This window comes from Myripristis murdjan, chromosome 3 (genome assembly GCF_902150065.1).
Source record: "Myripristis murdjan chromosome 3, fMyrMur1.1, whole genome shotgun sequence".
In the NCBI taxonomy this organism is placed as follows: domain Eukaryota; kingdom Metazoa; phylum Chordata; class Actinopteri; order Holocentriformes; family Holocentridae; genus Myripristis; species Myripristis murdjan.
This window is the reverse complement of record NC_043982.1, coordinates 25,488,068-25,510,512: the sequence shown is the minus strand read 5'-3', so window position 1 is coordinate 25,510,512 and position 22,445 is coordinate 25,488,068. Positions and strand designations below refer to the sequence as shown.

General features: G+C 41.4%; 1 protein-coding gene across 1 annotated transcript in view; it reads left to right on the top strand.

The window, feature by feature from the left end:
* Positions 1 to 22,445, top strand: part of mdga1 (MAM domain containing glycosylphosphatidylinositol anchor 1) — a 237,420-nt gene that overhangs the window by 191,713 nt on the left and 23,262 nt on the right. The window contains 5 exon segments of the mRNA XM_030044457.1: positions 1,999 to 2,179; positions 2,360 to 2,383; positions 4,686 to 4,838; positions 6,308 to 6,469; positions 15,329 to 15,459. Of these exon segments, the coding sequence (XP_029900317.1) occupies positions 1,999 to 2,179; positions 2,360 to 2,383; positions 4,686 to 4,838; positions 6,308 to 6,469; positions 15,329 to 15,459 (651 nt within the window).

Here is a 22,445-nt window from a genome sequence, read left to right as displayed (position 1 = left end):
TTTTTAGAGACACCCACAGTGTAAAAGGCAGCTGCAAATTTAAATGAGCTGGATAATAAATCAATGAAGAACATAATATTGATATAATAACCCACTCAACCCTCTTATCTAGAATAATAAAATTATGACTGTCTTAAATGCATATTTGCTTGGACTGTGCACCAGGGGGGTAAGAGCGCAATGGCAACCCAGCACGTTAGTTTGTCTTAAATGCATACTCATGTTATGCATTTGTAACTAAGCCATGGCCCTGCTCATAAACTCTTTGTTGTGTCTTTCTTTTTAGAATGCTTTCTTCTTCTTCTTCTTCTTCTTCTTCTTCTTCTTCTTCTTCTTCTTCTTCTTCTTCTTCTTGGCTGCTCTGTACTGTAACAGTGTTACATTTGTTACAATTTTGGGTCTTTTTGTTTTTGGCAAAGGTCAGCTTTCATTTTTTAACATATACTATTATATCTTATCCAGAGGCTAGAGAGGATTTCAATTAAATAGGGGTATGGATTATATCAAACTAAGAACTGCTTTTAAAATGATGAAAAATGCCCCATAAATCCTGGAATTCACTCTAAATTTATAGAGGATGAGACATAGTGGATGATTCCTTTTTTCTAATTTTTATTTGGTATGTATTTTTTAATTATTATTTTTTAGTATTTTCATATGTGTTTTTGTGTACATATGCATGCAAAATTGTTTGGCTTCACAATGTAGGTGAGCTCTGCACTATAGGTATTCATCACACACACACACACACACACACACACACACACACACACACACAGCTGCATGCATTACCTGATAATGGCATGCTGTGGGTGTACTAAGGTGTAATGGTAGAGTGGCTGACCTAATGCATTAGATTGAGCTCACTGTCAGGTCTTTAAGTAGCTAGGATCAGAGGCAGATACACAGCTAATGGATCCTTCTCTCCGTGGGTGGAATAACATTGCGAGGGCTCTATTAAAAGTGGTGTTAAAAAAAAAAGTCCTAACTTAAAAAAAAAAAAAAAAAAAGAGAGAGACAGATATTGGACTCGATAAACTTTATAACAACCTTATTCTAATTTTCAGATTTATAATGGAAATCCTGCTCATTAAATTTGAGCTTCAATAAACTTTAACGTCAGTGCGCTCATCTTTAGCTTTGCTGCAATGGATGTAGTGTATGAGATGCAGTTATATATTCCTCTAGCACAAATGACTGAATGGGGAAGAAGTGATAGGGAGGGAAACCATTTTACCTTATTTTCATTGATTCCTTTCTGTGACAGAAGCATGCGTTGTGTAGTATGGTAGTGATACACAGAGCAAGTTTCTTGAGAATATGCACTGATGCTAAGGAATTGCTTCAATCACGTTTGAGCATATTTTTGCAAGGAAATTTTTAAATCTGTGACCCTGAGGTTCACTTTTTTTGTGTTTTGGGGGAGTTGCTTGTTTACACTGTGCATACAATTCCCCCTGTTTATCATCAGTCTTTCATGGGTAGTTAAAATTGCTTTGAAAGCTCTTTAGTTGGGATATAGGCTTGCACATAATGATGTTTTTGAAAGTCATTCTGCCATCACAGTGCTTGTATCACTTGGTTCACTTCCATAATATAAAAATCCTGAATTTTGATGATATTGAGGTAGAGGTGAAAATGAGGATGGAATGATTAAAGGATAGAAGGTAAAAAGAAAGCGTGAGAAGCGAGGAGAGGAGAGACGGAGTGACAATTTTCTGCTGTCTATTCCTTCTCTTGGTCTGTCTGTCACATCTGTCTCACTCTCTGATGACTACCCCTCCCATGTAGGTCTTCATTTGTGTCTGCATGTATTCTTTGCAAAAGCGTATGTGCATATAAACAAATACATTTATGTGTGAGTATGCATATTCACGTGTCTGCATCCATTCTTTCTTTTGTGTGTGGGTGTGTGGATGGATGTGTGTGTGTGTGTGTGTGTGTGTGTGTGTGTGTGTGTGTGTGTGTGCGTGTGTGTGTGCACCTGTGCATCTCCAGAGCAAGCAGAACCTCCTGTCAAAGCAAATAGACCTGAAGGGTGTGGAGCCGGTGAAGGGTGTGCTGCTGTCCTATGCTATACCAGACCTGCGTATTCCTCTGTCCTATGAGGTCCGACTGGCTCCCGTCACCACCTACAGCACCGGGGACTACGTCAGCCGCATCATCCAATACTCAGAACGTGAATACCATTTTATCAAACCTTTTTTCTTTCTAACTCACTCAAGTTAAACTCACCAGATAGATAGAGACATACTGTAGATCAAGACATCGACAAGCAGGCAGGCATGGTAATTGAAATGACTGGTGTTTATGTGGATAGTGGAGTGTTAACCATGATATTCTTCTAATTTTCTTTCAGCGTATACCTACCCAAGACCCACAGGTGAGACCTCTCTCTTCACCACTCATTCTCTTTTCTCCTGCTTTTTCATATTTGACAGCATTGAGTTTGATGTTGTGTCCTGATTATGACAAGACGATGAAATTACAAGGACTTTTTTTTTTTTTTTTTTTTTTTTTCAGCTAATTTGGCTTTTATACTGCAGGCAATGTCAGCCCAAGGTCATCAAGGCAAAATTTGCCATGACCTATCTTTTCCCTCTATTAAATCTTGGTACAGGGGTGGAGAGTGGGGCACAATAGCAGAGGGATTTGAGAAAGCAAGTGATACTTGGAAGCAGGTCTGACATTTTAAATGTCACAGGAGGTGGTTGCCGTTGGAGAATACATGACTGGTTAAAGCAATGTCACTGGTTAAAGGTTTCAGAGATACTTGAGCCAACTGGGTGTGGCATTAAATGTACCTGCTGAAACTACTTTACCTGTATAGCTCACCTTATTTTTGTCCTATCTTGTGTTGCATTTCTGCCTCCTCTTCCTCTGTCTATCTTACAGCCCTCCCCACCCCACCCCCCCTTCTCTCTCTCTCTCTCTCTTCTCTGTAGCCATCTCTTTCTCTTTCTCAGTCAATTGCTTCTTGTCTATTTTCTTCATTAAGAGACACGCAGCATGTTTCTGGCAGGAGTGGCAGTTGGCTCTGCCAGGGTGAGGCAATTAAAACAACAGCAGATTGGAACAGACTGCGAGAACAACAGTGCAAATTGAAAGGAGCGCATGTAGCGGAGCAGGGTGTGAATAGTAATAGATTAGCTCCATGAAACACAGAAACACACACAATCCATACACATGGGGAGCACAAGCCGTATGCATCTGTGATGGGCAGTGTGGATGCCCGGGGAAGCTCCCATTGAATCTGCTGCCTTGGACTGTTCTGATTTTTTTTTCTTGTTAACTTGCCTGCCTTAGTATTAATTTTATCAGTGTGTCTCTGGAGGACTTAAATAGCCATGACCCTCCACATGGGCTAGTGAAGGTGATCAGCACTACATAGAGTGAAGGCCCTCTAGCTGGCTTGGGGAGAGACTTCAGCACCAAGGACAGTGACTGTTCGCTTCTCATGATGAAACTAGGGGACTTTCTCAAAATGCATTTCTCTTATTCTTGAGTTCTCCACAATGTGTTTGATATAACATCAACTGGCCAAAGTACGATTCCTACACAAAAGAATGAGGGGACAGATGGTCCAAGATCCCAGACGTTTACTTGCCAGCAGAGGATGCAGCTGATGGTGACCCAGCCGAAGACGACAAATGGGAAGCCTCAAGATTCATTGTGCAAACTATGCATCACATCCAAACAGTGCCACAGTCTACAGTGCCGAGCCCGTTAAAACAGATGGGAAAATGAACACCTGTTTGCCTTAATTGTTTTTATGCACAATGCCAAGCACACGGCCTGTCTCAACCTGTATGGACACTTCTCTGTCCCTGTACTTGACAGGGTTTCATTTTTCATGACATTTTTTGGATTTGATATTCACCCCAGCAATCAGTCCTCAGAGATTCATAGATGTTGGCTGATTAAAGAAAGAACAAACCTGCCTCCCATGACTCATTAACTTGAAAACCCACAAACATAAGCTGACAGTCGCTCCCCAGTCAGAGGGATGGTGCTTCTCCACAGAGGACGCTTGATCAGTGTTGAGCAGTGAGCAGCTAGTGGTCCCTTCATCGAGCATGTTGCATTGATATATTGAATTCTTGAGCTTGGACTGTTTTTCAAACCTCTTAATTGGACCAAAGACTAAAACACAACCTTGTACTCTGAGAATGAGCCCATTAGTGAGTGAGGGGGTCAACAGTATTCCCTATAGCCTCTGTGCTTCACTGTCTTTATTCTTATATCTCTCCAGATTCTTATTGTTGTGTAAAGATCAAAGTCTGATGAACCGTGGTTAGTAGTTTTAACCCTAAAAGTACCTCTCCCTTACCTTAGTGCCATATCTTGCAGAAATCTTGTGTTTCCAACAATTTTCAGTGAAATATTTTGAGGGAAAATGGGACTTTGATGGAATTTTGAAGGATTTTTTTTGTTTTGTTTTGTTTACAGTGCAGCCTCTGTCTTATATGTATAAATGTCCTCCTGCTTAAATGTTCTTATTGTATCAATAATAGATCAGCTCTCTTATCTTCACATTTGAAGTGAAGTGCAGATTCACTTTGCATTATTCCCCAATGTTGCTCCCATTCGGTTTCTGTGTAATAAGTAGACGGGTGTGGAAAGAAACTGTAAGGTCATGTGCTTCATAGTTTGTAACGTCTCTCCTCTCCACATACATACACCAGATCATGTGTGTGGCTTTGAGGATGAGCGGATCTGTGGTTTCTCCCAAGACCGGAGTGATATATTTGACTGGACAAGACAGAATCACCTGACCCAGAATCCCAAGCGATCTGCCAACACTGGCCCAGAGACTGACCGCAGTGGTACCAAGGAGGGTAAGGAGACTGAGAAAACATCTTATGTACAGCATACCACAGCAAACTGTAGCATGTAACAATTCTTAACATGCTCAATTTAAACATATGCACACAATTATTGCATGTTTTCTTGTAGGTTTTTTATGGTTTTGATTTGTTTTACTTGTTACTGTTGTCCTAGGCCTATGTAATCTAACCAGAAAGCAGTGTAATAATAGCAGAATTGGTGAGAAAGAGTGCAGCATGGAAAAAAAAAAAATCTACTAATCTGTTAGTCCTGAAATGCAGTTAATTCAACAGGTTTGTGCTGCTTCGTCACTGAGCGGAGTGATATTTTGATATCTATACATTAACACAATCAAACTTTTTTAACACAAATAAAGGCAAAATTTATTGGGAAACACCATTTCCCAGTGACTCTTGTCACCAGGTTATGCCTGCACTCAAGGCATCAAATCCTACCTCAGTCAGACATACAAGATACTAGTGTTTCTTTTACACCCATTGGCCCTCATTGCAAGACTGCCACCAATGCACAGAAAATGTAAATACATGACAATAATAATTCATAACTCTGATTACCGTGTTGCTCTGAAGAGAACCACTGGCCAGTGTAGCTGGTTTTGAAGACTGTTGAAGGCGACCTGGGGTTACTTTCATGATAACAATGTTGTCTTGCACACTCAGGCCATACCTCACTGTTGGAGGACATGTCTTCAAAATTTCACGTGGGTCTCCCACAGGACATTGGAGAAAGAAAATTGTACAATGTTCTTGGAGAGCACCTTGAGAATGACACAGACATCACGGGCTGATAGAAAAACTGTCAATTTCCAGAGCAGAAAACATAACATATCGATAGCAGAATTGAATTGAGTTCAATTCTGCTGAATATGTAATAGTAATACAAAGTGCTTTATCTTGTTGCATATTGTTGGCCGGTATTTTCAATGTAAACATGTTAAAATAGCCTATTTTCTATAGTTGAATTGCTATATGCTAAATGTGATTATGAGATGCAGACAAACAAACTGGTTCATCATTCAGCGAACTCTCCTGATTTACAAGGGAAAATAGGGCCTTAATTATGGTGTCCATGCCATTGGAGACTGATGCTACTGTGTCAATATAGCCAGTTAGGCTAATATGAACCAGGTTAATTGTTTTAACCTTTCATTTTTCAAACAATATTAGGGAAGTAGAGGGTTTCTATAGGTCACAGCACTCACAGAGAGTCTTGAAATAACGAGTCCAGAGGTTCGGAGCTAATGACACATTTCATGCAAGCAGTTACTGAAAAGCCTTTTGATATGACTGCATGTGTGTATGACTTGAATGCTTTATGTATACAAGTCTTGAAGTATGCATCTTGAAGTATGCATCCTTTATCAATGTGAACTAGCCACTTCACCAGCACATAGACACACCATCCGTCATGTGCTGCTTTCATGAAAACAGAGCACACAATGTTGTCGTTTTGGTTCCAGGTTACTACATGTACATCGAAGCATCACGACCACGAGCTCCAGGTGACAAGGCCCGCCTTCTGTCCCCACTTTATAATGTGACTTCGGTCAGGGGCCCCAAGGGCTCCGGCAGAGTCCCATACTGTGTCTCCTTCTACTACCACATGAAGGGCAAACACATTGGTGAGTAGAAAGCAGAATAATGCACAGAACAAGACAAACATACAAATACACAACTTCTACTACCATATCACACACACACACATACACACACACACACACACATACACACACATACAAACTTGCATAAGTGGATACACAGTATATTCTGGCACTATTGTTACCATTGGGGTTCTCATATCTCTGGTTTTCTGTCAGAAAAGTTGAGCTCAGTGCTTGACCCTCACTTGTGGAAGCTGTCAGATATTGTTTGTATGTGTAAGTGTATGTGTGTGTGTGTGTGTGTGGTTGGGGGTGGGGTATGTGTGTGTGTGGGGGGGTATGAACACAACAGTCTGTGTGTGGGTAGATGTGGCTCTCTGTGTAAGTCCCTGTTTAACTGACACTGTGTTTCCATATTTGTGTGTGTGTGTATGTGTGTGTGTGTGTGTGTGTGTGTGTGTGTGTGTGTGTGTGTGTGTGTGAAGGTGGTTGGTTGAAAGGGGTAGTAGGTGTGTGATTTATCACACTGGCAAGACACAATCAGTCATTTGGGGGAGCTGTTCATCACAACATGCTCTATCAGACAACTTGAACACATGCATCTTGTACACACACACACACACACACACACACACATCTATCTATCTATCTGTCTATCTATCTATCTATCTATCTACTAGAGGTATGCAGAGGCACCACCATTTGTATTTGTATTTGTTTGATGGCAAAATAATTCCTATTCGGATTTGGGAAAAAGTGGGTGTGGCTCAAGCAGTAACTTTTTTTTTAAATCATTGGATTTTAACAGAAAAATCTATCTATCTATCTATCTATCTATCTATCTATCTATCTATCTTGCATATACATAACAGCATGCCCACATTCCACGTACACATATACATGCACTGCAGTTCCTCAGCTTTTGAAGTCAGAATTTTGAAGACTACCATCATGCTTAGTTTTTGTTCTTAGCTGCCTTGCATTTGGCTCTGGTAGTCTTTGTTCTGAAAATTCTGAGGTGCTTGTTTTTGTTTTTTGCCTGATGTGAATATCTAAAGACTGTTTACCCACCTGATCTTTGAGTCCAGTCCCCATCTCTGCACCTGGGTCCATCAGTCATCATTAAACACCTCTCTCTCTCTCTCTCTCTCTCTCTCTCTCCCCCCCCTCTCTCTCTCTCACACACACACACACACACACACAAACACAGTGTGTTTGGGGGGGTATTTTTTTCCAATTTAGTTTCCAATACACACTATTTCATGTTCACTACTTTCCCATCTTTGCTACATTCTTGCATTTCCTCTGATTATGTCTAAATGTAGGATTGTCAAGCAAAGGGCATACATGCTGGATGAAAGGTTAAAATAAAGAGTATGCAACTCGCTTCACTTCACTTCACTTCACTTCTTCCGCCCACTTCTTCCAAGCCAATGGCCATTTGATCCTAAGTTCTCCAAACTTTTTTCTTCCATTGGCTCAGAAAGTTAACTTAACTGAGATTTGCCCGTTTTTCTCACTATCTCCATATCTTCCCCTCCATCTGATTGCAACTCTGATTACAATGCAAAGTACCTAATCAGTATTCTGTAATGAATCATACATGATGAAAGGTTGAATGTAACCCTCTCAACTGTGGGCATGATGTGACATTATTTAGCGCACACACACAAAAATGCACGCGCAGGCAGAGCCTGGCATGTATGCAGTCACGCAGGAACAGCCTTGCATGCATGAAAGCAGACTCACATAAATGCATGCACTCATACTCACGCACACATACTGACACACACACACACACACACACACACACACACACACTCACACACACTGAGGTTAAGGTTTTCTCAAAAGATTTGCACACGGGAGAGCATACATGATATCCTCAAGATGAACAGATTGGCGCACCCTGCTTTTGACTAACTGTGCAATGAGTGAAAAGACTGGCTCATTGTGTGTGTCAAAAAATAGAGCCTCTTTGCACCTGTAATGGTCATCCATATGTAGATTAAATTTGAATATCATTATTTTTCCCACATAATAAGTGGCAGATCTCAGCTTGGAGGGAAGGCCTAGAAGTTGGTATGTCCCTCACTGGTTTACTGACTAACTTTTTTCAGAACTAACAAAGTGGAGCCCCCTAGTGTTGACATTGCCTGCGTACACCACGCAAGCTTCATGCCATTTGTAAAAATATCATAATGCCTTAATCTACAAAAAAAAAAACAAAAAAACAAAACAAAACAAACAAACAAAAAAAAAAACAGATTGCACACAATTAACGTGTCTGCTAAGGACAATATGGTGGCAGCATGCTACAGTGGGTTTTATAATGTGCAGCTATTTGATGAAGAAAAACATCAACTTCAAGCTTAACTTCAATAAATAAATAAATAAATAAATAAATAATAAGCACACTGCCAGTCAGAAAATATATCCATAAGTGCTAATATAAAACCATGTTGTTACTGTTGCATTAATTGCTAAGTTAGACAAATTACAAATGTGCCTAACTATTTTAAAGTACCCTTTCTTCTTCCGAAAGCTTAGCATGTCTACTGCAAGATCCCAATCTCAATTTTAGAGCAGATGGATCTTGTTTGCGTAATATGTCCCACTTTGACCAGAACATGTGACAAAGCTAAATTACCTTTGGGTTCTTATAGCAAACACGACTTTGGCTGCCATCACCTTCCTCCAATAGGAGACGTTTTCATGGATTATGTCTAGCCTTCTGTCTCAGTGTGACTGGCTGAGACTGAGGGCTCTAGTTTCGCAGACCTGGCGAGGCGGAGGCGTAGTGCAGATGCGCTTCGCCAACTGGGTGTGGCCAGGCGGATTTTCCAAGTTTGGCACGCCATGCTCGGTGGCGCAAGTACTCCGCCATCCCTCCTACCGGCGCAAGGGAGGAGAGAAGGCGTGGAGTGGGTTTGACACAGCCGATTCACTTTAAACCAATCAAATGAGCCCCTGTCCTCACCTTTAAAATGCAGCAGACAACAGACATGGAGGTCTACTGCCGCAGGCGGAGCGGAGCCCAGGAGACAGGCGCGGAGCGGAGACCGGCGATCAGTGCGGACACGTCACCAAAACCTCACAGGCAGGCTTCCGGAATGTCAGACACATGAACAATGCAATAAATACCGAAAAAAAACACTATTCAATGCTACGATCACAATCAGCACATACATATATCTCCATATCAACTGTCCCGTCACAGCTGATGTCAGATCAAAGGAGACTGGCACCGTTTGTGCTGATTGTGAGGTTTTGGTGATGTGCACCAGGCAGCCAAACTTCCACTGCGCCGGCTCCACTCCGCCTTGCGCTGAAAGTAGATGTGGTTTCAGATGGCGAGCTTTTGGCACACCTCGGCGAAGCCTTTTGGCACGAAACTGTCACTGCGCCAAGCTGAATCTGTCGGTACCTCCCCCCGCTGCGCCGCCACTCCCATCTCGGCGCACCTCCGTCTGCGAAACTTGGAAACTGTCCGCCTCTCCCGTTTCGCCGGTCGAAACTAGCTCTGCGCGGGGTTCGCCTCACTGCGCCACCCCGCGCTGCGCCGGGAAACTAGAGCCCTCAGTCTATTGCTCTCCAACGGCTGTTGTAGTAATTTTTAGGAATAACGAAGAAAATAAAAAGTGTACCTAATTCAGTTTGCAAAACCAGCATGCCCAAATTATTGTTAATTTGAACAATTTCATAACATAAAGACATGTAGCCACTCACACGTCAGGCAAGAAGGGAAAGGGTTTTTTGTGTTAAAATCTCAAATCAGATCAGATCATGCCCCAAATAGTATAAAAAATAAAAGTGCAAGACTGCAAGCCCAGGCAGATTAGACTAGACCCGGCTCCCCTGGTTTTCTCTGTTATGCTTGGAATGACTGGAGACTCACGCAGCAACACACATGGCACATGCCACCCTTCTGTGCTTCTTACATTGCTGTCTGTGATAAACATTTCACATTATACAGAACAAAAGAATCATTTTGCTACCTTGAACCAGCTTTTGGGGAGATGCAAGCAATTTCAAGTGCACTCAGATCAAATGAATCAGATATGGCAACTATTAAACTTGAGGTCTAAAAATCAGATTTTAGAATCAAATCAGATTTATCCTGCAGTGTGGACAAAGTCTGAGTGTCTTTTATGTCTCTGTCACCCAGTTGCCCATAACATTTGTTGTACTTATGACCTTCCCTTTCTGTTAAGTAAGTGATAGGGTTGTAATGGGCATGTCAACTCTCCTCTCTCTCTCTCTCTCTCTCTCTCTCTCTCTCTCTCTCTCTCTCTCTCACACACACACACACACACACACACACTGTGTGTTGCATGAGTGTGTGTGTGTGTGTGTGTGTGTGTCTGTGTGTGTGTGTGTGTATCTCTGTCTGCTTGTTCCCTGTCCAATTACCACACATACATCCTATCATCCCTATCCTAAATAGATTGCAATTTTCTTTTATTTTCATATCTTAACTCCAGTCTTGCCTCTACCCTCACTTGCTTCCAAACCCCCTAGATAATATGTGGTAACTGTATAAATATGAACCGAAGCATTGCTGAAAAAGACCATGCATGCTGAGCACTATATTTTGTGACACTGTTCAGCATATTGTGCAGCTTGTTGACGGGTCTCTTTGGTGTTTCACAGAAAAAGTATTGAGACATCACAATGCAACATCAGTCACACAGTGCATGGTTCCGATTAGCGCAATCTGTTACCATTCACGCCCAGCTCCGCTACGTGCGCTCCCTCACTTTGTTCGGTTCTCTCAGTCTGTTTCAGTCTGTTGTAGTTTTAATTGCCTTACCTTTGCAGAGCTGACACTCCTTCTAAGGATACACAGGGTGCCTCTTAATGAAGAAAATGGACAAGATGAGGGTAATACAGAGAGGGGCAGTAAGAGGGGATGAAAAGAGGCATGAGAGAGAGAGAGAGAGAGGAGGATGGGGAGAAAGATAAAAGCAGAGAGGAGAATGTATTGTGAGACAGCAAGAGTAAGAAGAGGAAAAGAGGTGGGAGGAAGGAATTGTTGGGATGGAACAAATGCGAGTGTGGGAGAGTGAGGAGAAGAGAGGGAGTGAGCCACAGTGAGGAGGTTAAGAAATAAGAGGTTAGAGAAGAGAAGAGCTCATCAGCTCATTGCTAATGTTGAGAGGTTCCCCAGTTGTAGCATGTTAGAGGTAGTGCTCTGTGCTGAAGTATTGTATGGTGTTAATGTATTCTATTCTATGGTGTTGAAGTATTATAAGGTGCTAAAGGTTGCACAGTGTTGAAAGGATTTCATTCCCTTTCACGTCTAAAGCTTGGAAAAAAAAAGAAAAGAAAAAAGAAGTGTTGCTGTTTCCAGATCTGTATGTAATGTGTTTGGTAACACCGATTATGTAAATGCTTATGAGATTTTGAAAACTGGAAAAAGAAACTGCACATAGCTCATTTGGACTTTCGGTTTGAAATCCACCTAAAATAAAGAGCGTCCCATATCAAGTGTATTGGTGTTTCTGGTTAATGTGTTTCTCTCTGGGCTACGTGGCACCGACAATAAACAACATTTAATTAGTTTCGTTTGGCATTGGGTAGTATTTTAGACTGGCTTAGGCTGGCCGAGTGCCACTGGCAAGCTTATTTGGAGTCATTGGCTTTTCCTCAATTCACATTAATGGAAGACACATGGAAGACACATTAAAGTTTAGTTTTAGTATTGCACTCATTGTAAGCTGTTTTGGATAAGACTGTGAGTGATACACCTGCGTATATCAAAAAACGTAACAAGGAGATCTCCAGTCGAAGAAATTCCCATTATGAGAAATGGTGTGGCTATCATGTTAGTAGTGTTAGTGTTTGCATAGCATCTGACTGACTACATGAGGTCTTTTAACTCCCATGGTGAGATCAGTCTGCCTTTGAGGGAAATGCATTGTTACATTGCTGTTACACACAAGCCTACTTCCTCTTGTTGCTGGTGTATAATATGATTTTTGGGGCAATATCAGGATTCCACAGACTGACAAAACAGTTTTTGGCTAGGTCTAGGTTTGTCACCTTTTGAAACCCCAGCTTCAGATTATGATTTGTTTTCCACTGCGTGCGACAATAACCTCACTTGGGTTGTTGCTGTTTGTTGGTGGCAGAAGTCAGACCATGGAATTTAATTTTCTGGCTTTTGTGTGTGTAGAGTTAGCATAGCTTTGCAGGGGCAACTTCAGGTGGTGGAAAACAGCAGAGAGAGAGAGAAAAAAAAAATAAAGTGAATCTGTTTGTGCTAACTTTTTTATCCGTTGCTGCCTATTAATCACAGTGCAAAGAGAGTGGGGAAAAAGAAAACAGAGAGGGAGGAAAAGGTAGCGAGGAACAAATGCGTAGAAGAGAGAAGGTCTAACCCTCATTTCAGTATGAATTCGTATACTTGTGTGAGTGTGAGTGTGTGTGTGTGTGTGTGGCTTTTGTGTAGCCTATCTTTGCTGTCTTTTCCACTCAGGAATCCTCAGAGAGGTAGCCCTGATAGAGCTGTCCCTACTCCTGTGCCTCTCTGACACTCTTCCCGACACACTCTGCATTACCTCAATCCAATCAATAGACTCCTTATCAGACTAGCCTCTCCTCTTTCCTACAACACAGGATGGGCGACAGTTGCAGAGAGACAGGATGTGTGGAGAGTGAGAAAGGAGTCGGTGAAAGTGAAGAAGTGAGATATGTGTGGAATGAGAGAGCAGGGTGAGGAGTTGAGAGTGAACAGCATGGATTGCAACCTGAATGGAATGGATGTGGATCAGTGTATAGCATAAAATCCTTTAGGTAATGTGTGTAAAAGGGAGTAAGAGAGTCACATGTGGCAGTGGGAGTATGCGGCATAGAGATGAGTCAGAGAAAACGGAAATACAGTAAACAAAGGAAGCAAATCTTTTATTCCCTCTCATGGTTTATTCTCACTAGATGAAGTAAGACAGGTGAGCTACTGTAACATGAGGATGCTGTTGACACTCGAGAGGTAACTGCAAAGGGATTTGACTTGTCGGGTCAGGAGCCATAGCTGAGTTGTTGGGAGATAAAAGTAGGGCACCAAACTGTTCTGGACAATGGTGGTTTCATCAACTTAAAGTTGCATTATGCAGAATTGCGGAGGGATGATTTAAACAAAAACCACTGAGACGCAACTGAGAAAAAACAGAATAAGGATGTAAATTATCAGTGAGTGGTTCCAAAGTTCCACAATTCTGCATAGTGAATTTTTATTTTTCAAAAATCAAACCTGGGACACTGCGGCTCAGAATTACTCCTTGTCTCCACTGGATCCATTTAAGGCAGGTTTTTAGATTCGATTAAATTAACCTTTACCTTAACTGAGTTCCTGAAGGGTAAATTCACACCTGTCACTTGCAACAGAAACACTATCATATTAATTAATTATTAATTAATGATTATAATAATTAATGCACCAGTTCTGTTTACAGGCACGTCTCAAGTCTGTTAACTTGTGTGTCGTGTCTGTTTAGGATTCGCTCACCAGGGCACTCCCTGCACAGTGCATCTTTAATAGTAAATTGTAATTTGTTTTACAGTTCTGCTAGTTTTAAAATATCGTGGACCTCTAAGCAAAAGTATGCTGAGAAATTTAAATTTTTGCATTTTTTTTTTTTTTAGCAAATTTAAATCTATACAGAAATCTCTTGACCAAAAATGATTTTAAACTGCATTTAACCAGTGTGCATGTCTGTTGTCAGTCTGTGCTGATACATGATACAGTAATGATTAATGAATAGATCCCACCAGACTGTTAATAATCAAATGCCACCTTATTACTATCACAAAATGGCTTTTTATTCTTCAGTTAAAAAATACTTTGGCAACATGACATAGAAATGCTTCCCTCCACTGACCTCACTAACAGTTTGAAATGAAATCAAACAAGCTTTGTGAACAAATGAATTGGCTTATAAAGCAAAATAAAAGAGCCTTTCTCATTGAATTGACAAGTTGCTCTTTACTGTTGCTTCCTCTGCAGCGCACACACAGACCCACGTGCCCATGCACATACACATGGGTACCCACTTCTCACACACTACACTTCTCTATTTGTCTCTTCCTTTATTCAACACAGCTGACCTAGTCACACCCTATCTGTCGTGACATAGTTGGAAGTTAATTACCGCCAGGCTGCTGCTTATTTCCGGGTTGGAGGAACATTATTCAGTACTACCTCAAGGACATAGGCACACACACATATACACACACACACTCTCTCTCTCTCTCTCTCTCTCACACACACACACACACACACACACACATACCATGCCCCCCTGCCTGTGTATTTGTTTAAGAGACTGGTGGTTGGTTAATGTTCCAATTAGGAGCTAGCTGAGGATCGTTAAGAAGATGAATGATTCACTCACACTTCTGAGAGAAAGAAAGAGGCTATTTGGACAATTTCTGCACAGCTCAAATGGTGTTCTCTTCAGCTTGTTTCTCAGGATTCACAATTGATTCTTTGTTCGCAGTCACCAATCATTAGTATATTTGAATGCATGACTATGAAGTTTCTTCTAGCTGGAGCTTTAGTGACTTTTAATTTATAACTAATATGCTGTAATGATCAGTATCCCTGACTGATTACCTGCCATTGAAGAACTTAAAAGGTTGATTCCTTCTTAAAATTATGCAAGCTCTGGCAAACACACAATGATAAAGTGTGTTTGTGTGTGTGTGTGTGTGTAATAAAATGAATATCTGACACTGAAAATAAGATGTGAATGCTACCCAGTCTTTGGAGTTGCTTTCATCCTGGTGGATAGGAATATTTATGCAGGAACAGAGGGACTGTCTGTCATCGTAACAATACTATCATCAGTCCTTTACTCTGTGTGTATGTGTTTTTCACAGGCACGCTTAATGTGCTGCTGAGAGTGAGGAGTATTGCCTCTGTGGACTCCCTAGCCTGGACAAAGTCTGGTCATCAGGGCCCTGACTGGAAGAAAGCCTTTTTTGACATCAGCCCCAGTGGACCCTTCCAGGTAAGAGTTCAGTTATCCATGTTCACTGTAAACAAAATGAGGAAACAACTCAATTAACAATGAGGAAAGCACAAATGGTGTGCTGCCTGGCTATCCTTATTGCCAGCCACTTTTGTCTGCACATTGCCTGCAAAACGTTTCTGAGTGTGTGGCGTATGTAGAGAGCATCTTTCTTATGGATACCACTAATCCCCTCCACCTGACCCTTGCAGTTGTACACAGGGCATTTGTCTCCTCTGTTGAGTGGCAATACATGTAGCTTACTGTGTTTCTGTCATGTTTCCTTGATGACTGAGTGTGAAAACCTATGAACTGAACTTAGGTCCCACTTCTGGACCCCTTTGGAACTCATGTCTCACCTTCTTCTAAGAAAATATAAAACAGAAAAACCACAAGCAGTCCCATTTAATTATTTTTGGCTGAAACTAATACTGTTCATTTGAAGCAGCCATTTCAGATTGGTCTTGTTGTTGTTTTTGTAACCAAAATACGACCAGCTGTCCAGCTGTCCAGCACCAGCACTGATGCTGGCAGCACTGGTGCTAATGATATGCAAAGCATCACCGCTTCAGTTGACAGGATTGGCTGTTGGATTTGTGATGTACCAAATCTAGCTGGCCCAGGGTACGTCTGAATATCAGATTTTAGGGCATGCACAGACACCTCAACCTTCAGTAGAGGATTGTGAAAACATTTCTCTAGTGACAGACTTTGTACAGATGTGTCAATATTGTCAGAGTCAGACATTTCAGGGGACATAAATATTAGAAAAAACAGATTTTTGAGTAGAGTGGGACTTGAAGTTCATGGTATACAACTGTGCTTGGACATGTCGGCAATTAACTACCGTAACTTCTGGGCCTTATTAAAGCAGGGTTATATTCATGGCTGTAGGAAACTATGAGGACACCAAGGACTAGGTTTCAGTAATCATTTCATATGGAAAGAAAAAAAAAATGGTGCTATTTAACTGTATAAATAATCAGGGTTTGAAAAATGCTTTCCAGTACAGCTGCTGTTCATGGAGCCAAGGTCAAAATAGCCGGGCTTTAAATGTAGCCGCGGCACAGCCATATAATAGGTTTTGACCTAGTCTCATTTATTTATCTCTTTGTGTCTCTGAGTCTTTGTGTCTGCTGAAACCACTTGCCTCCCACCTCTTTCTTTCCCCAGAGAAAGGTCTACACCGCAGCTTAAATAGAGAAATCCGATTTCACACACAAATGGCAGTGAGGAATTCGAGGAATACTAAGAATTCCTTGAAATTATTTGGTCAGAGATTCTGATTGGAATTTGTTGTAGTTTGGAATCATTACTATCTCAAAATGTCACCAGGTATTATAAAAAAGCAGGATGGCAAAGCGGTTATAGATGCACTTTAAATAAATGACTTTGATTGATGTCCTGCATTGGCAAGCACTGGCTCTGCTAGTGTCCTCAAGCGAGACACTGAACACCTTCCAGCTCCCGGCCTGCTGTCCTGTACCTGAACCTCCATCCTGGAAGGAGCAAGCAAAGAGAGTATTTCCTACTGCAGGTCAATAAAATATCACCTTGTTATTCATTACGGCACACACGATTTTGCAGAAATCATTATAAATAAATGCAATGAAAAACATAATGACTACAGTGTGAATTAATGCCTAGATTTCATGAGAGAAACTGGTATATGCATATTTCATTTATTATATAAATGTGGGCACAGCATTTTGCCACTAAAGGGAATATTGATAAATGATGGCCAGTGAGTGAGCATTCAGCTCATTTTCTGCTGAATATCAGCAGGAAACCGATCCACACAGTAACTAGGGGATTATTCACTTCATCAAGAATGTGCTGACCTCAAAGCAAGGTTTCTGTTTTAAAGCTCCAAATACTGTACATACTGTAAGGACGTAAGGAAAATAAATGAACAGGGAAAGAAATTTTTTGTGCATATGTTTGAGTTTAAGATTAGTCGACTCTTAATTTTTACACATGAGCAGGAACTAAATATTTAGGTTAAACCAGGTTCAGTCTGGCTTTGCAGAAGTGCAGCCTCAGTTTAAAGGTGCATGATGGAAAACTGCAGAGGGTCAACTGAAGAAAAGACGTTGTGACTCAACTTCAGTCGACCATCTTCAATTTTGCATTGGGTGCCTGTATGTAGGAGAATGTATGCAAATGGAGAACAAAATATTTGATGCAGAGTGACTTTGGGCATACATTGGCTAACAGGTAGCTTGTCATATTGTACATGCTAGATAGATAGAAAAAACTGTCCTTCCAAAACTATATTTATATTTCCCCTGATCAGTCTGATGTGAGCCTATCTCACACACTAATAATTTCTTACCAAGCTCAAAGCCCTCCTGGCCAGGAGTGGGAAATGAAGAAGTCAGGCTGGGCTTCAGAGCAACATTCAGTCAATGCAGCAAAGCAGACCAAGCTGGGAGAGATAATAAAGGAAGTGACTGTGATGCGAACACTGTTTGTTCACACATCATGGAGGTCCCTTCGGCTCTATGGCTGCTGTACTTGCAATTAGCTCTTCCCTGTGGGGATGAGGCCAAATAAAATGGGTGACTCAGTTCTGTAAGCTGTCTAGACATGGTGTTTTGCCCTTTCTCTCTTGTTTCCTCTTTCTTACCCACATTGTGTGTCTGTTTGCCTGCATTTGAGTGTGTGTGTGTGTGTGAGAGAGAGAGAGAGCGAGAGAGAGAGAGAGAGAGAGAGTGTGAAAGTGGTCTGTTGGGGTACAAGCCAAGTGGGCCCCTCTGACTTAAGTTAATATCCTCCAACCCACTTGCAACCATCTAACCAGCTCACCACATTCAAGAGCTGCATACTGTGGCTGGCCTTGCGCCTCTGTCTCTCCCTTTGCTCCTAAAGCTTCTGCAATTTGTCTCTGTTTCTTTTTCGTGTTCTGTCTGCCTCTGTCCTTTTGTGTATCTTCCTCTCCCTCTGTCAAACCATTTCCTGTTTATTCTTGTTCTCTCTGTCCCCATGCTGGGACAGGAGGACCAGTTGTGTTGATGCTAGCCCTGGTCTGTTTCCTGTCTTTAGCCTGGCAAAATAATGGCACTAGAATGAACACACACACACACACACACACACACACACACACACACACACACACACACACATTCATGCACTCATCCCCCCATGCACACACACCACATCTTGCATTGTCTCCCTTATATCTCTCTTTTGCTCTCTCTAACACAAACACATACCAACTCTCTCTTTTTTGCATACACACACACATTCACACACACACACACCCATACACAAAGAGAGTTTGCAAGCATCCATGAATTCATGCACTCATCCTCCCACACACACACACACTCACACACACCCACGCATACCACAACTTACATTCTCTCGCTCACTTCTCTCATTCGTTCTCTCTCTAACGCAAACACATACAAACTCTCCTTTTTTGTAAGCACACACACACACACACACACACACACACACACACACACACACACACACACACACACACACCAGTCTCCTATCCCCTGCAGCAATTAGCTATGACAGGTCAATTAACAGGCTTATTTATGAGCAGGGGATGCCTGCTAGTTGTGTTGTAATGATTCTAGATACCTTCTGTACGTGCATGGGGGAAATTGAATCCATGATGAATGTGGGCTGAAGGCCTTAGCTGTGGGCTGCATTTGCTCTTCATTAACCATGCCTCCGCAACACGATGTTTCTCTCACTGTTAAAGGGAAAATCTAGCTTAAAAGAAGAGAACACATCCTGCATGTTTTACAGCTCCTGTATGAAGCTGGATACTACGGTCCAGACTTGATCATATTATACGTGTTAATAAGCCTCATGAGCTGAAGTTTGAAGCTACCTCACACACACACACACACACACACACACACACAAGCAAACACTTTGTTCTCCTTGTACTTGTCTGGGAAATTGGCACCATCTCTCTGAAAATTAGGCTCGTCAACAATCCTTTCACAATATTTCATTGTGCCTTAGTTGCCTATGAAGCACAGAGATGCTTTAATAAGCAACATGTTATTGTGGTCTTGCGGCAGCTTTTTATGGCTTGGATCATCACCTGTCTTATTTTGACATATATCAACTGAATACGCTTCTCCTTTGTGATTATATTTCTCCTAGTTACATAATAAACTACATTTTGTCTGATCCAGTGGATTTTATTCAGTTCTGCTCCAGTCAAACGAGAAAGAGTATAGTCTTCATAAGTCCATAAGTAATGTGTTTAAGTGATTTTTTTTTTAAATTCACTTTTTAACTCATGATGTTATTATAGTGGTGTGACTGTGTAAGTATGTTTGGTGTGGACTCACTTGAAACATGTCAAAATTGAACTGCAGTGTGACTTGACAGCCATGTTTAAATGAAAAATAATCTGACTAAAATAAGTAGAAGTACCCTGGCGGCTCACCTGTTAGAGCACACACCACGTATCAAGGTTGTCTCCTTGCCGTAGCGGCCTGGGTTCGATTCCAGCCCGAGCCCTTTGCTGCATGTCACCCCCTCTCTCTCCCCTGCTCTTCCTCTGTTTCTGCTGTCACTATCAAAATAAAGTGATAAAGTTCCAGAAAATCTTTAAAAAAAATAAAAATAAATAATAAATAAGTAGTGCTAATAGCAGTTAGAATAAATTATTGCTCAGATGTTTGGAATCATATTTAGAAACCCTATTTGTAGACCACAATGCTTGAAAAGGAATTTCTGACAGGGCGTAGCAAAATTAGTGCCCAGGATGCATTTACAGGGAATCAGAATCATCTCTCTTTGTGGCCAAGTTCTACTTTTCTCATATCCATCTAAAGTTGGAAAAATAAATAAATAAATCAGATCCCATGTGGTCTGTTCCTGCTTAGACAGACATAACAAGACCAGATATGCCAACAAAGAACTAAAATCTGTTTTTATCTTGTGTTCTTTGAAGATAAAATTCGACTGTTCGTAGAAGTGCAGTGTTAGACATATTGATGATTTAAACATTTTGCCCCCCCCGCAATTCAAGGACAACAGGACTCCACATACAGAAAACTGTGAAATCCACAGTCACATATTCTCTTTCTGCACATCCAGTGTTTTAACAGTATTTTCTTATATATTTTTAAACTGCAACAACTCAACGCTGTGCGCAAAGTGTTTGCGTGTTGGAATTAGTGTATGTGTACATTTGTGTGTGTGTGTGTGTGTGTGTGTGCGTGTGTGTGTGCAAGTGAGTACTGGAGATTGTGGACGGGGAACTGCAACATCCAATTAGGACCAAGGTCAGTGGAGAGGCAAAGTGCACATTCAGGGCAACATGAGGAAAACTATTAAGAGCCTCCGCTACTGCCTCCCAGAGCTGGAAATAGAAACAGAGCATGCTCCCTTCACATGTTACATAGACATAGCTGCAAACCAACACATACACAAGTGAATACACATGCTGAGATACCACACAAGCAACAAACATACAGGAAACACACATATACACACACACACACTGTGCCAGGAGAGGCAGACACCCGGGAAAAACTTGTCCTTTTCACTCCGTCCCCACAGACTGTTTAAACAGGAAGCCTAATTGGTCCCAACACTGGATCCTCCTAGTAATGAATTGAAATAATAAAGTCAAGTAGACAGCAAGGAGTGCCCAGTGTATGTAGTTGTGTTTGTGTGTGTGTGTGTGTCTGTCTGTGTTTGAGAGGGGTTGCCTTTAGAGAGAGAAAGAAAATGTACGTGCAACAATGGAGACATGAGTGTGTGTCAGCCCAGTTGCCAGGAAAAATATGTTGGCATTTTACATTTCTGCAAACCAAGGATACATTGAAATGTCACGTTTAGAATTTTTATGACAAAAAACACCTTGTTACCTTGCAGGGTGGCTGATGGCACAATCAACAGGCCTTTAATTCTGCAGACTAGGGTTTGAGTCCCGTCTCAGGATTTCATAATGTTAACCGTGACCTCTTCCTAACCTTAACCAAGTAGTTCTTACGGCTAATGAAGCAAACAAAAGTGGATAAAGTAGCTAATGAGCTAACGTTAGCTGGTGTTTGCCCAAGTGTGAGTGTTACCAGTCATGTGATTCTGTTGCAGGCTCCTCCACATTAGCTACATAAGTCTAAATGTTGACATGCAACTTATTTTTGGTTAAGAAATGTTAACATTTAAATGTATTTGCTTGTGTGCAGAAACACAAATTTGTAAAATTTTATCTTGCGACTGGGTTGTGTGTGTTAAGCGCTTAAAGCATCTCAAATATTCATTCCCCGTTGGTATTGTGGCTCAAGGTGAGTGGGACACAATAAATGGATGGATGAATGGAGAGAGGAGGGGATGGACAGATGAAGACAAGAACAGCAGAGGGTTAGTTTTCCATGGCAATAGAAGGTTGCCTGGAATATGTTCCTTTCTTTGTTTCCTTGTCTTTCATGCACGTATATGTTGAGTATTCTTGCTTCTGTATGTGTGTGTGTGTGTGTGTGTGTGCATATGTGTGTATTAATGAAAGTTTTTGTAGGATTTTTTTTGTGTTTTTTTTTTTTTTCATTATTAATCCTTCTCATGTGTGCAGCCTTGCTCCCTTCATCTGCTCCATCATACGCTACTCACAAAAAGTTAGGGATATTTGGCTTTCGGGTGAAATTTATGGAAAATGTAAAAAGTTCACGCTACAGTGATATTATATCATGAAAGTAGGGCATTTAAGTAGAAGCATACACTGGTGATTTCCTCATCTCAAACAATTTATTGAAACAAAAGCCAACAACAGTGGTGGATATACCACAACAAAAAATGTCAGTGTCTCAATAACTTGTCATGTGCCCTTGAGCATCAATTACAGCTTGACAACGACGTCTCATGCTGTTCACAAGTCGACTTATTGTCTGCTGAGGCATGGCATCCCACTCTTCTTGAAGGGCGGCCCTCAGGTCATTGAGGTTCTGGGGTACAGAGTTACGAGTCTCTACACAGCGAATGAGCTGATCCCATAGGTTTTCTAT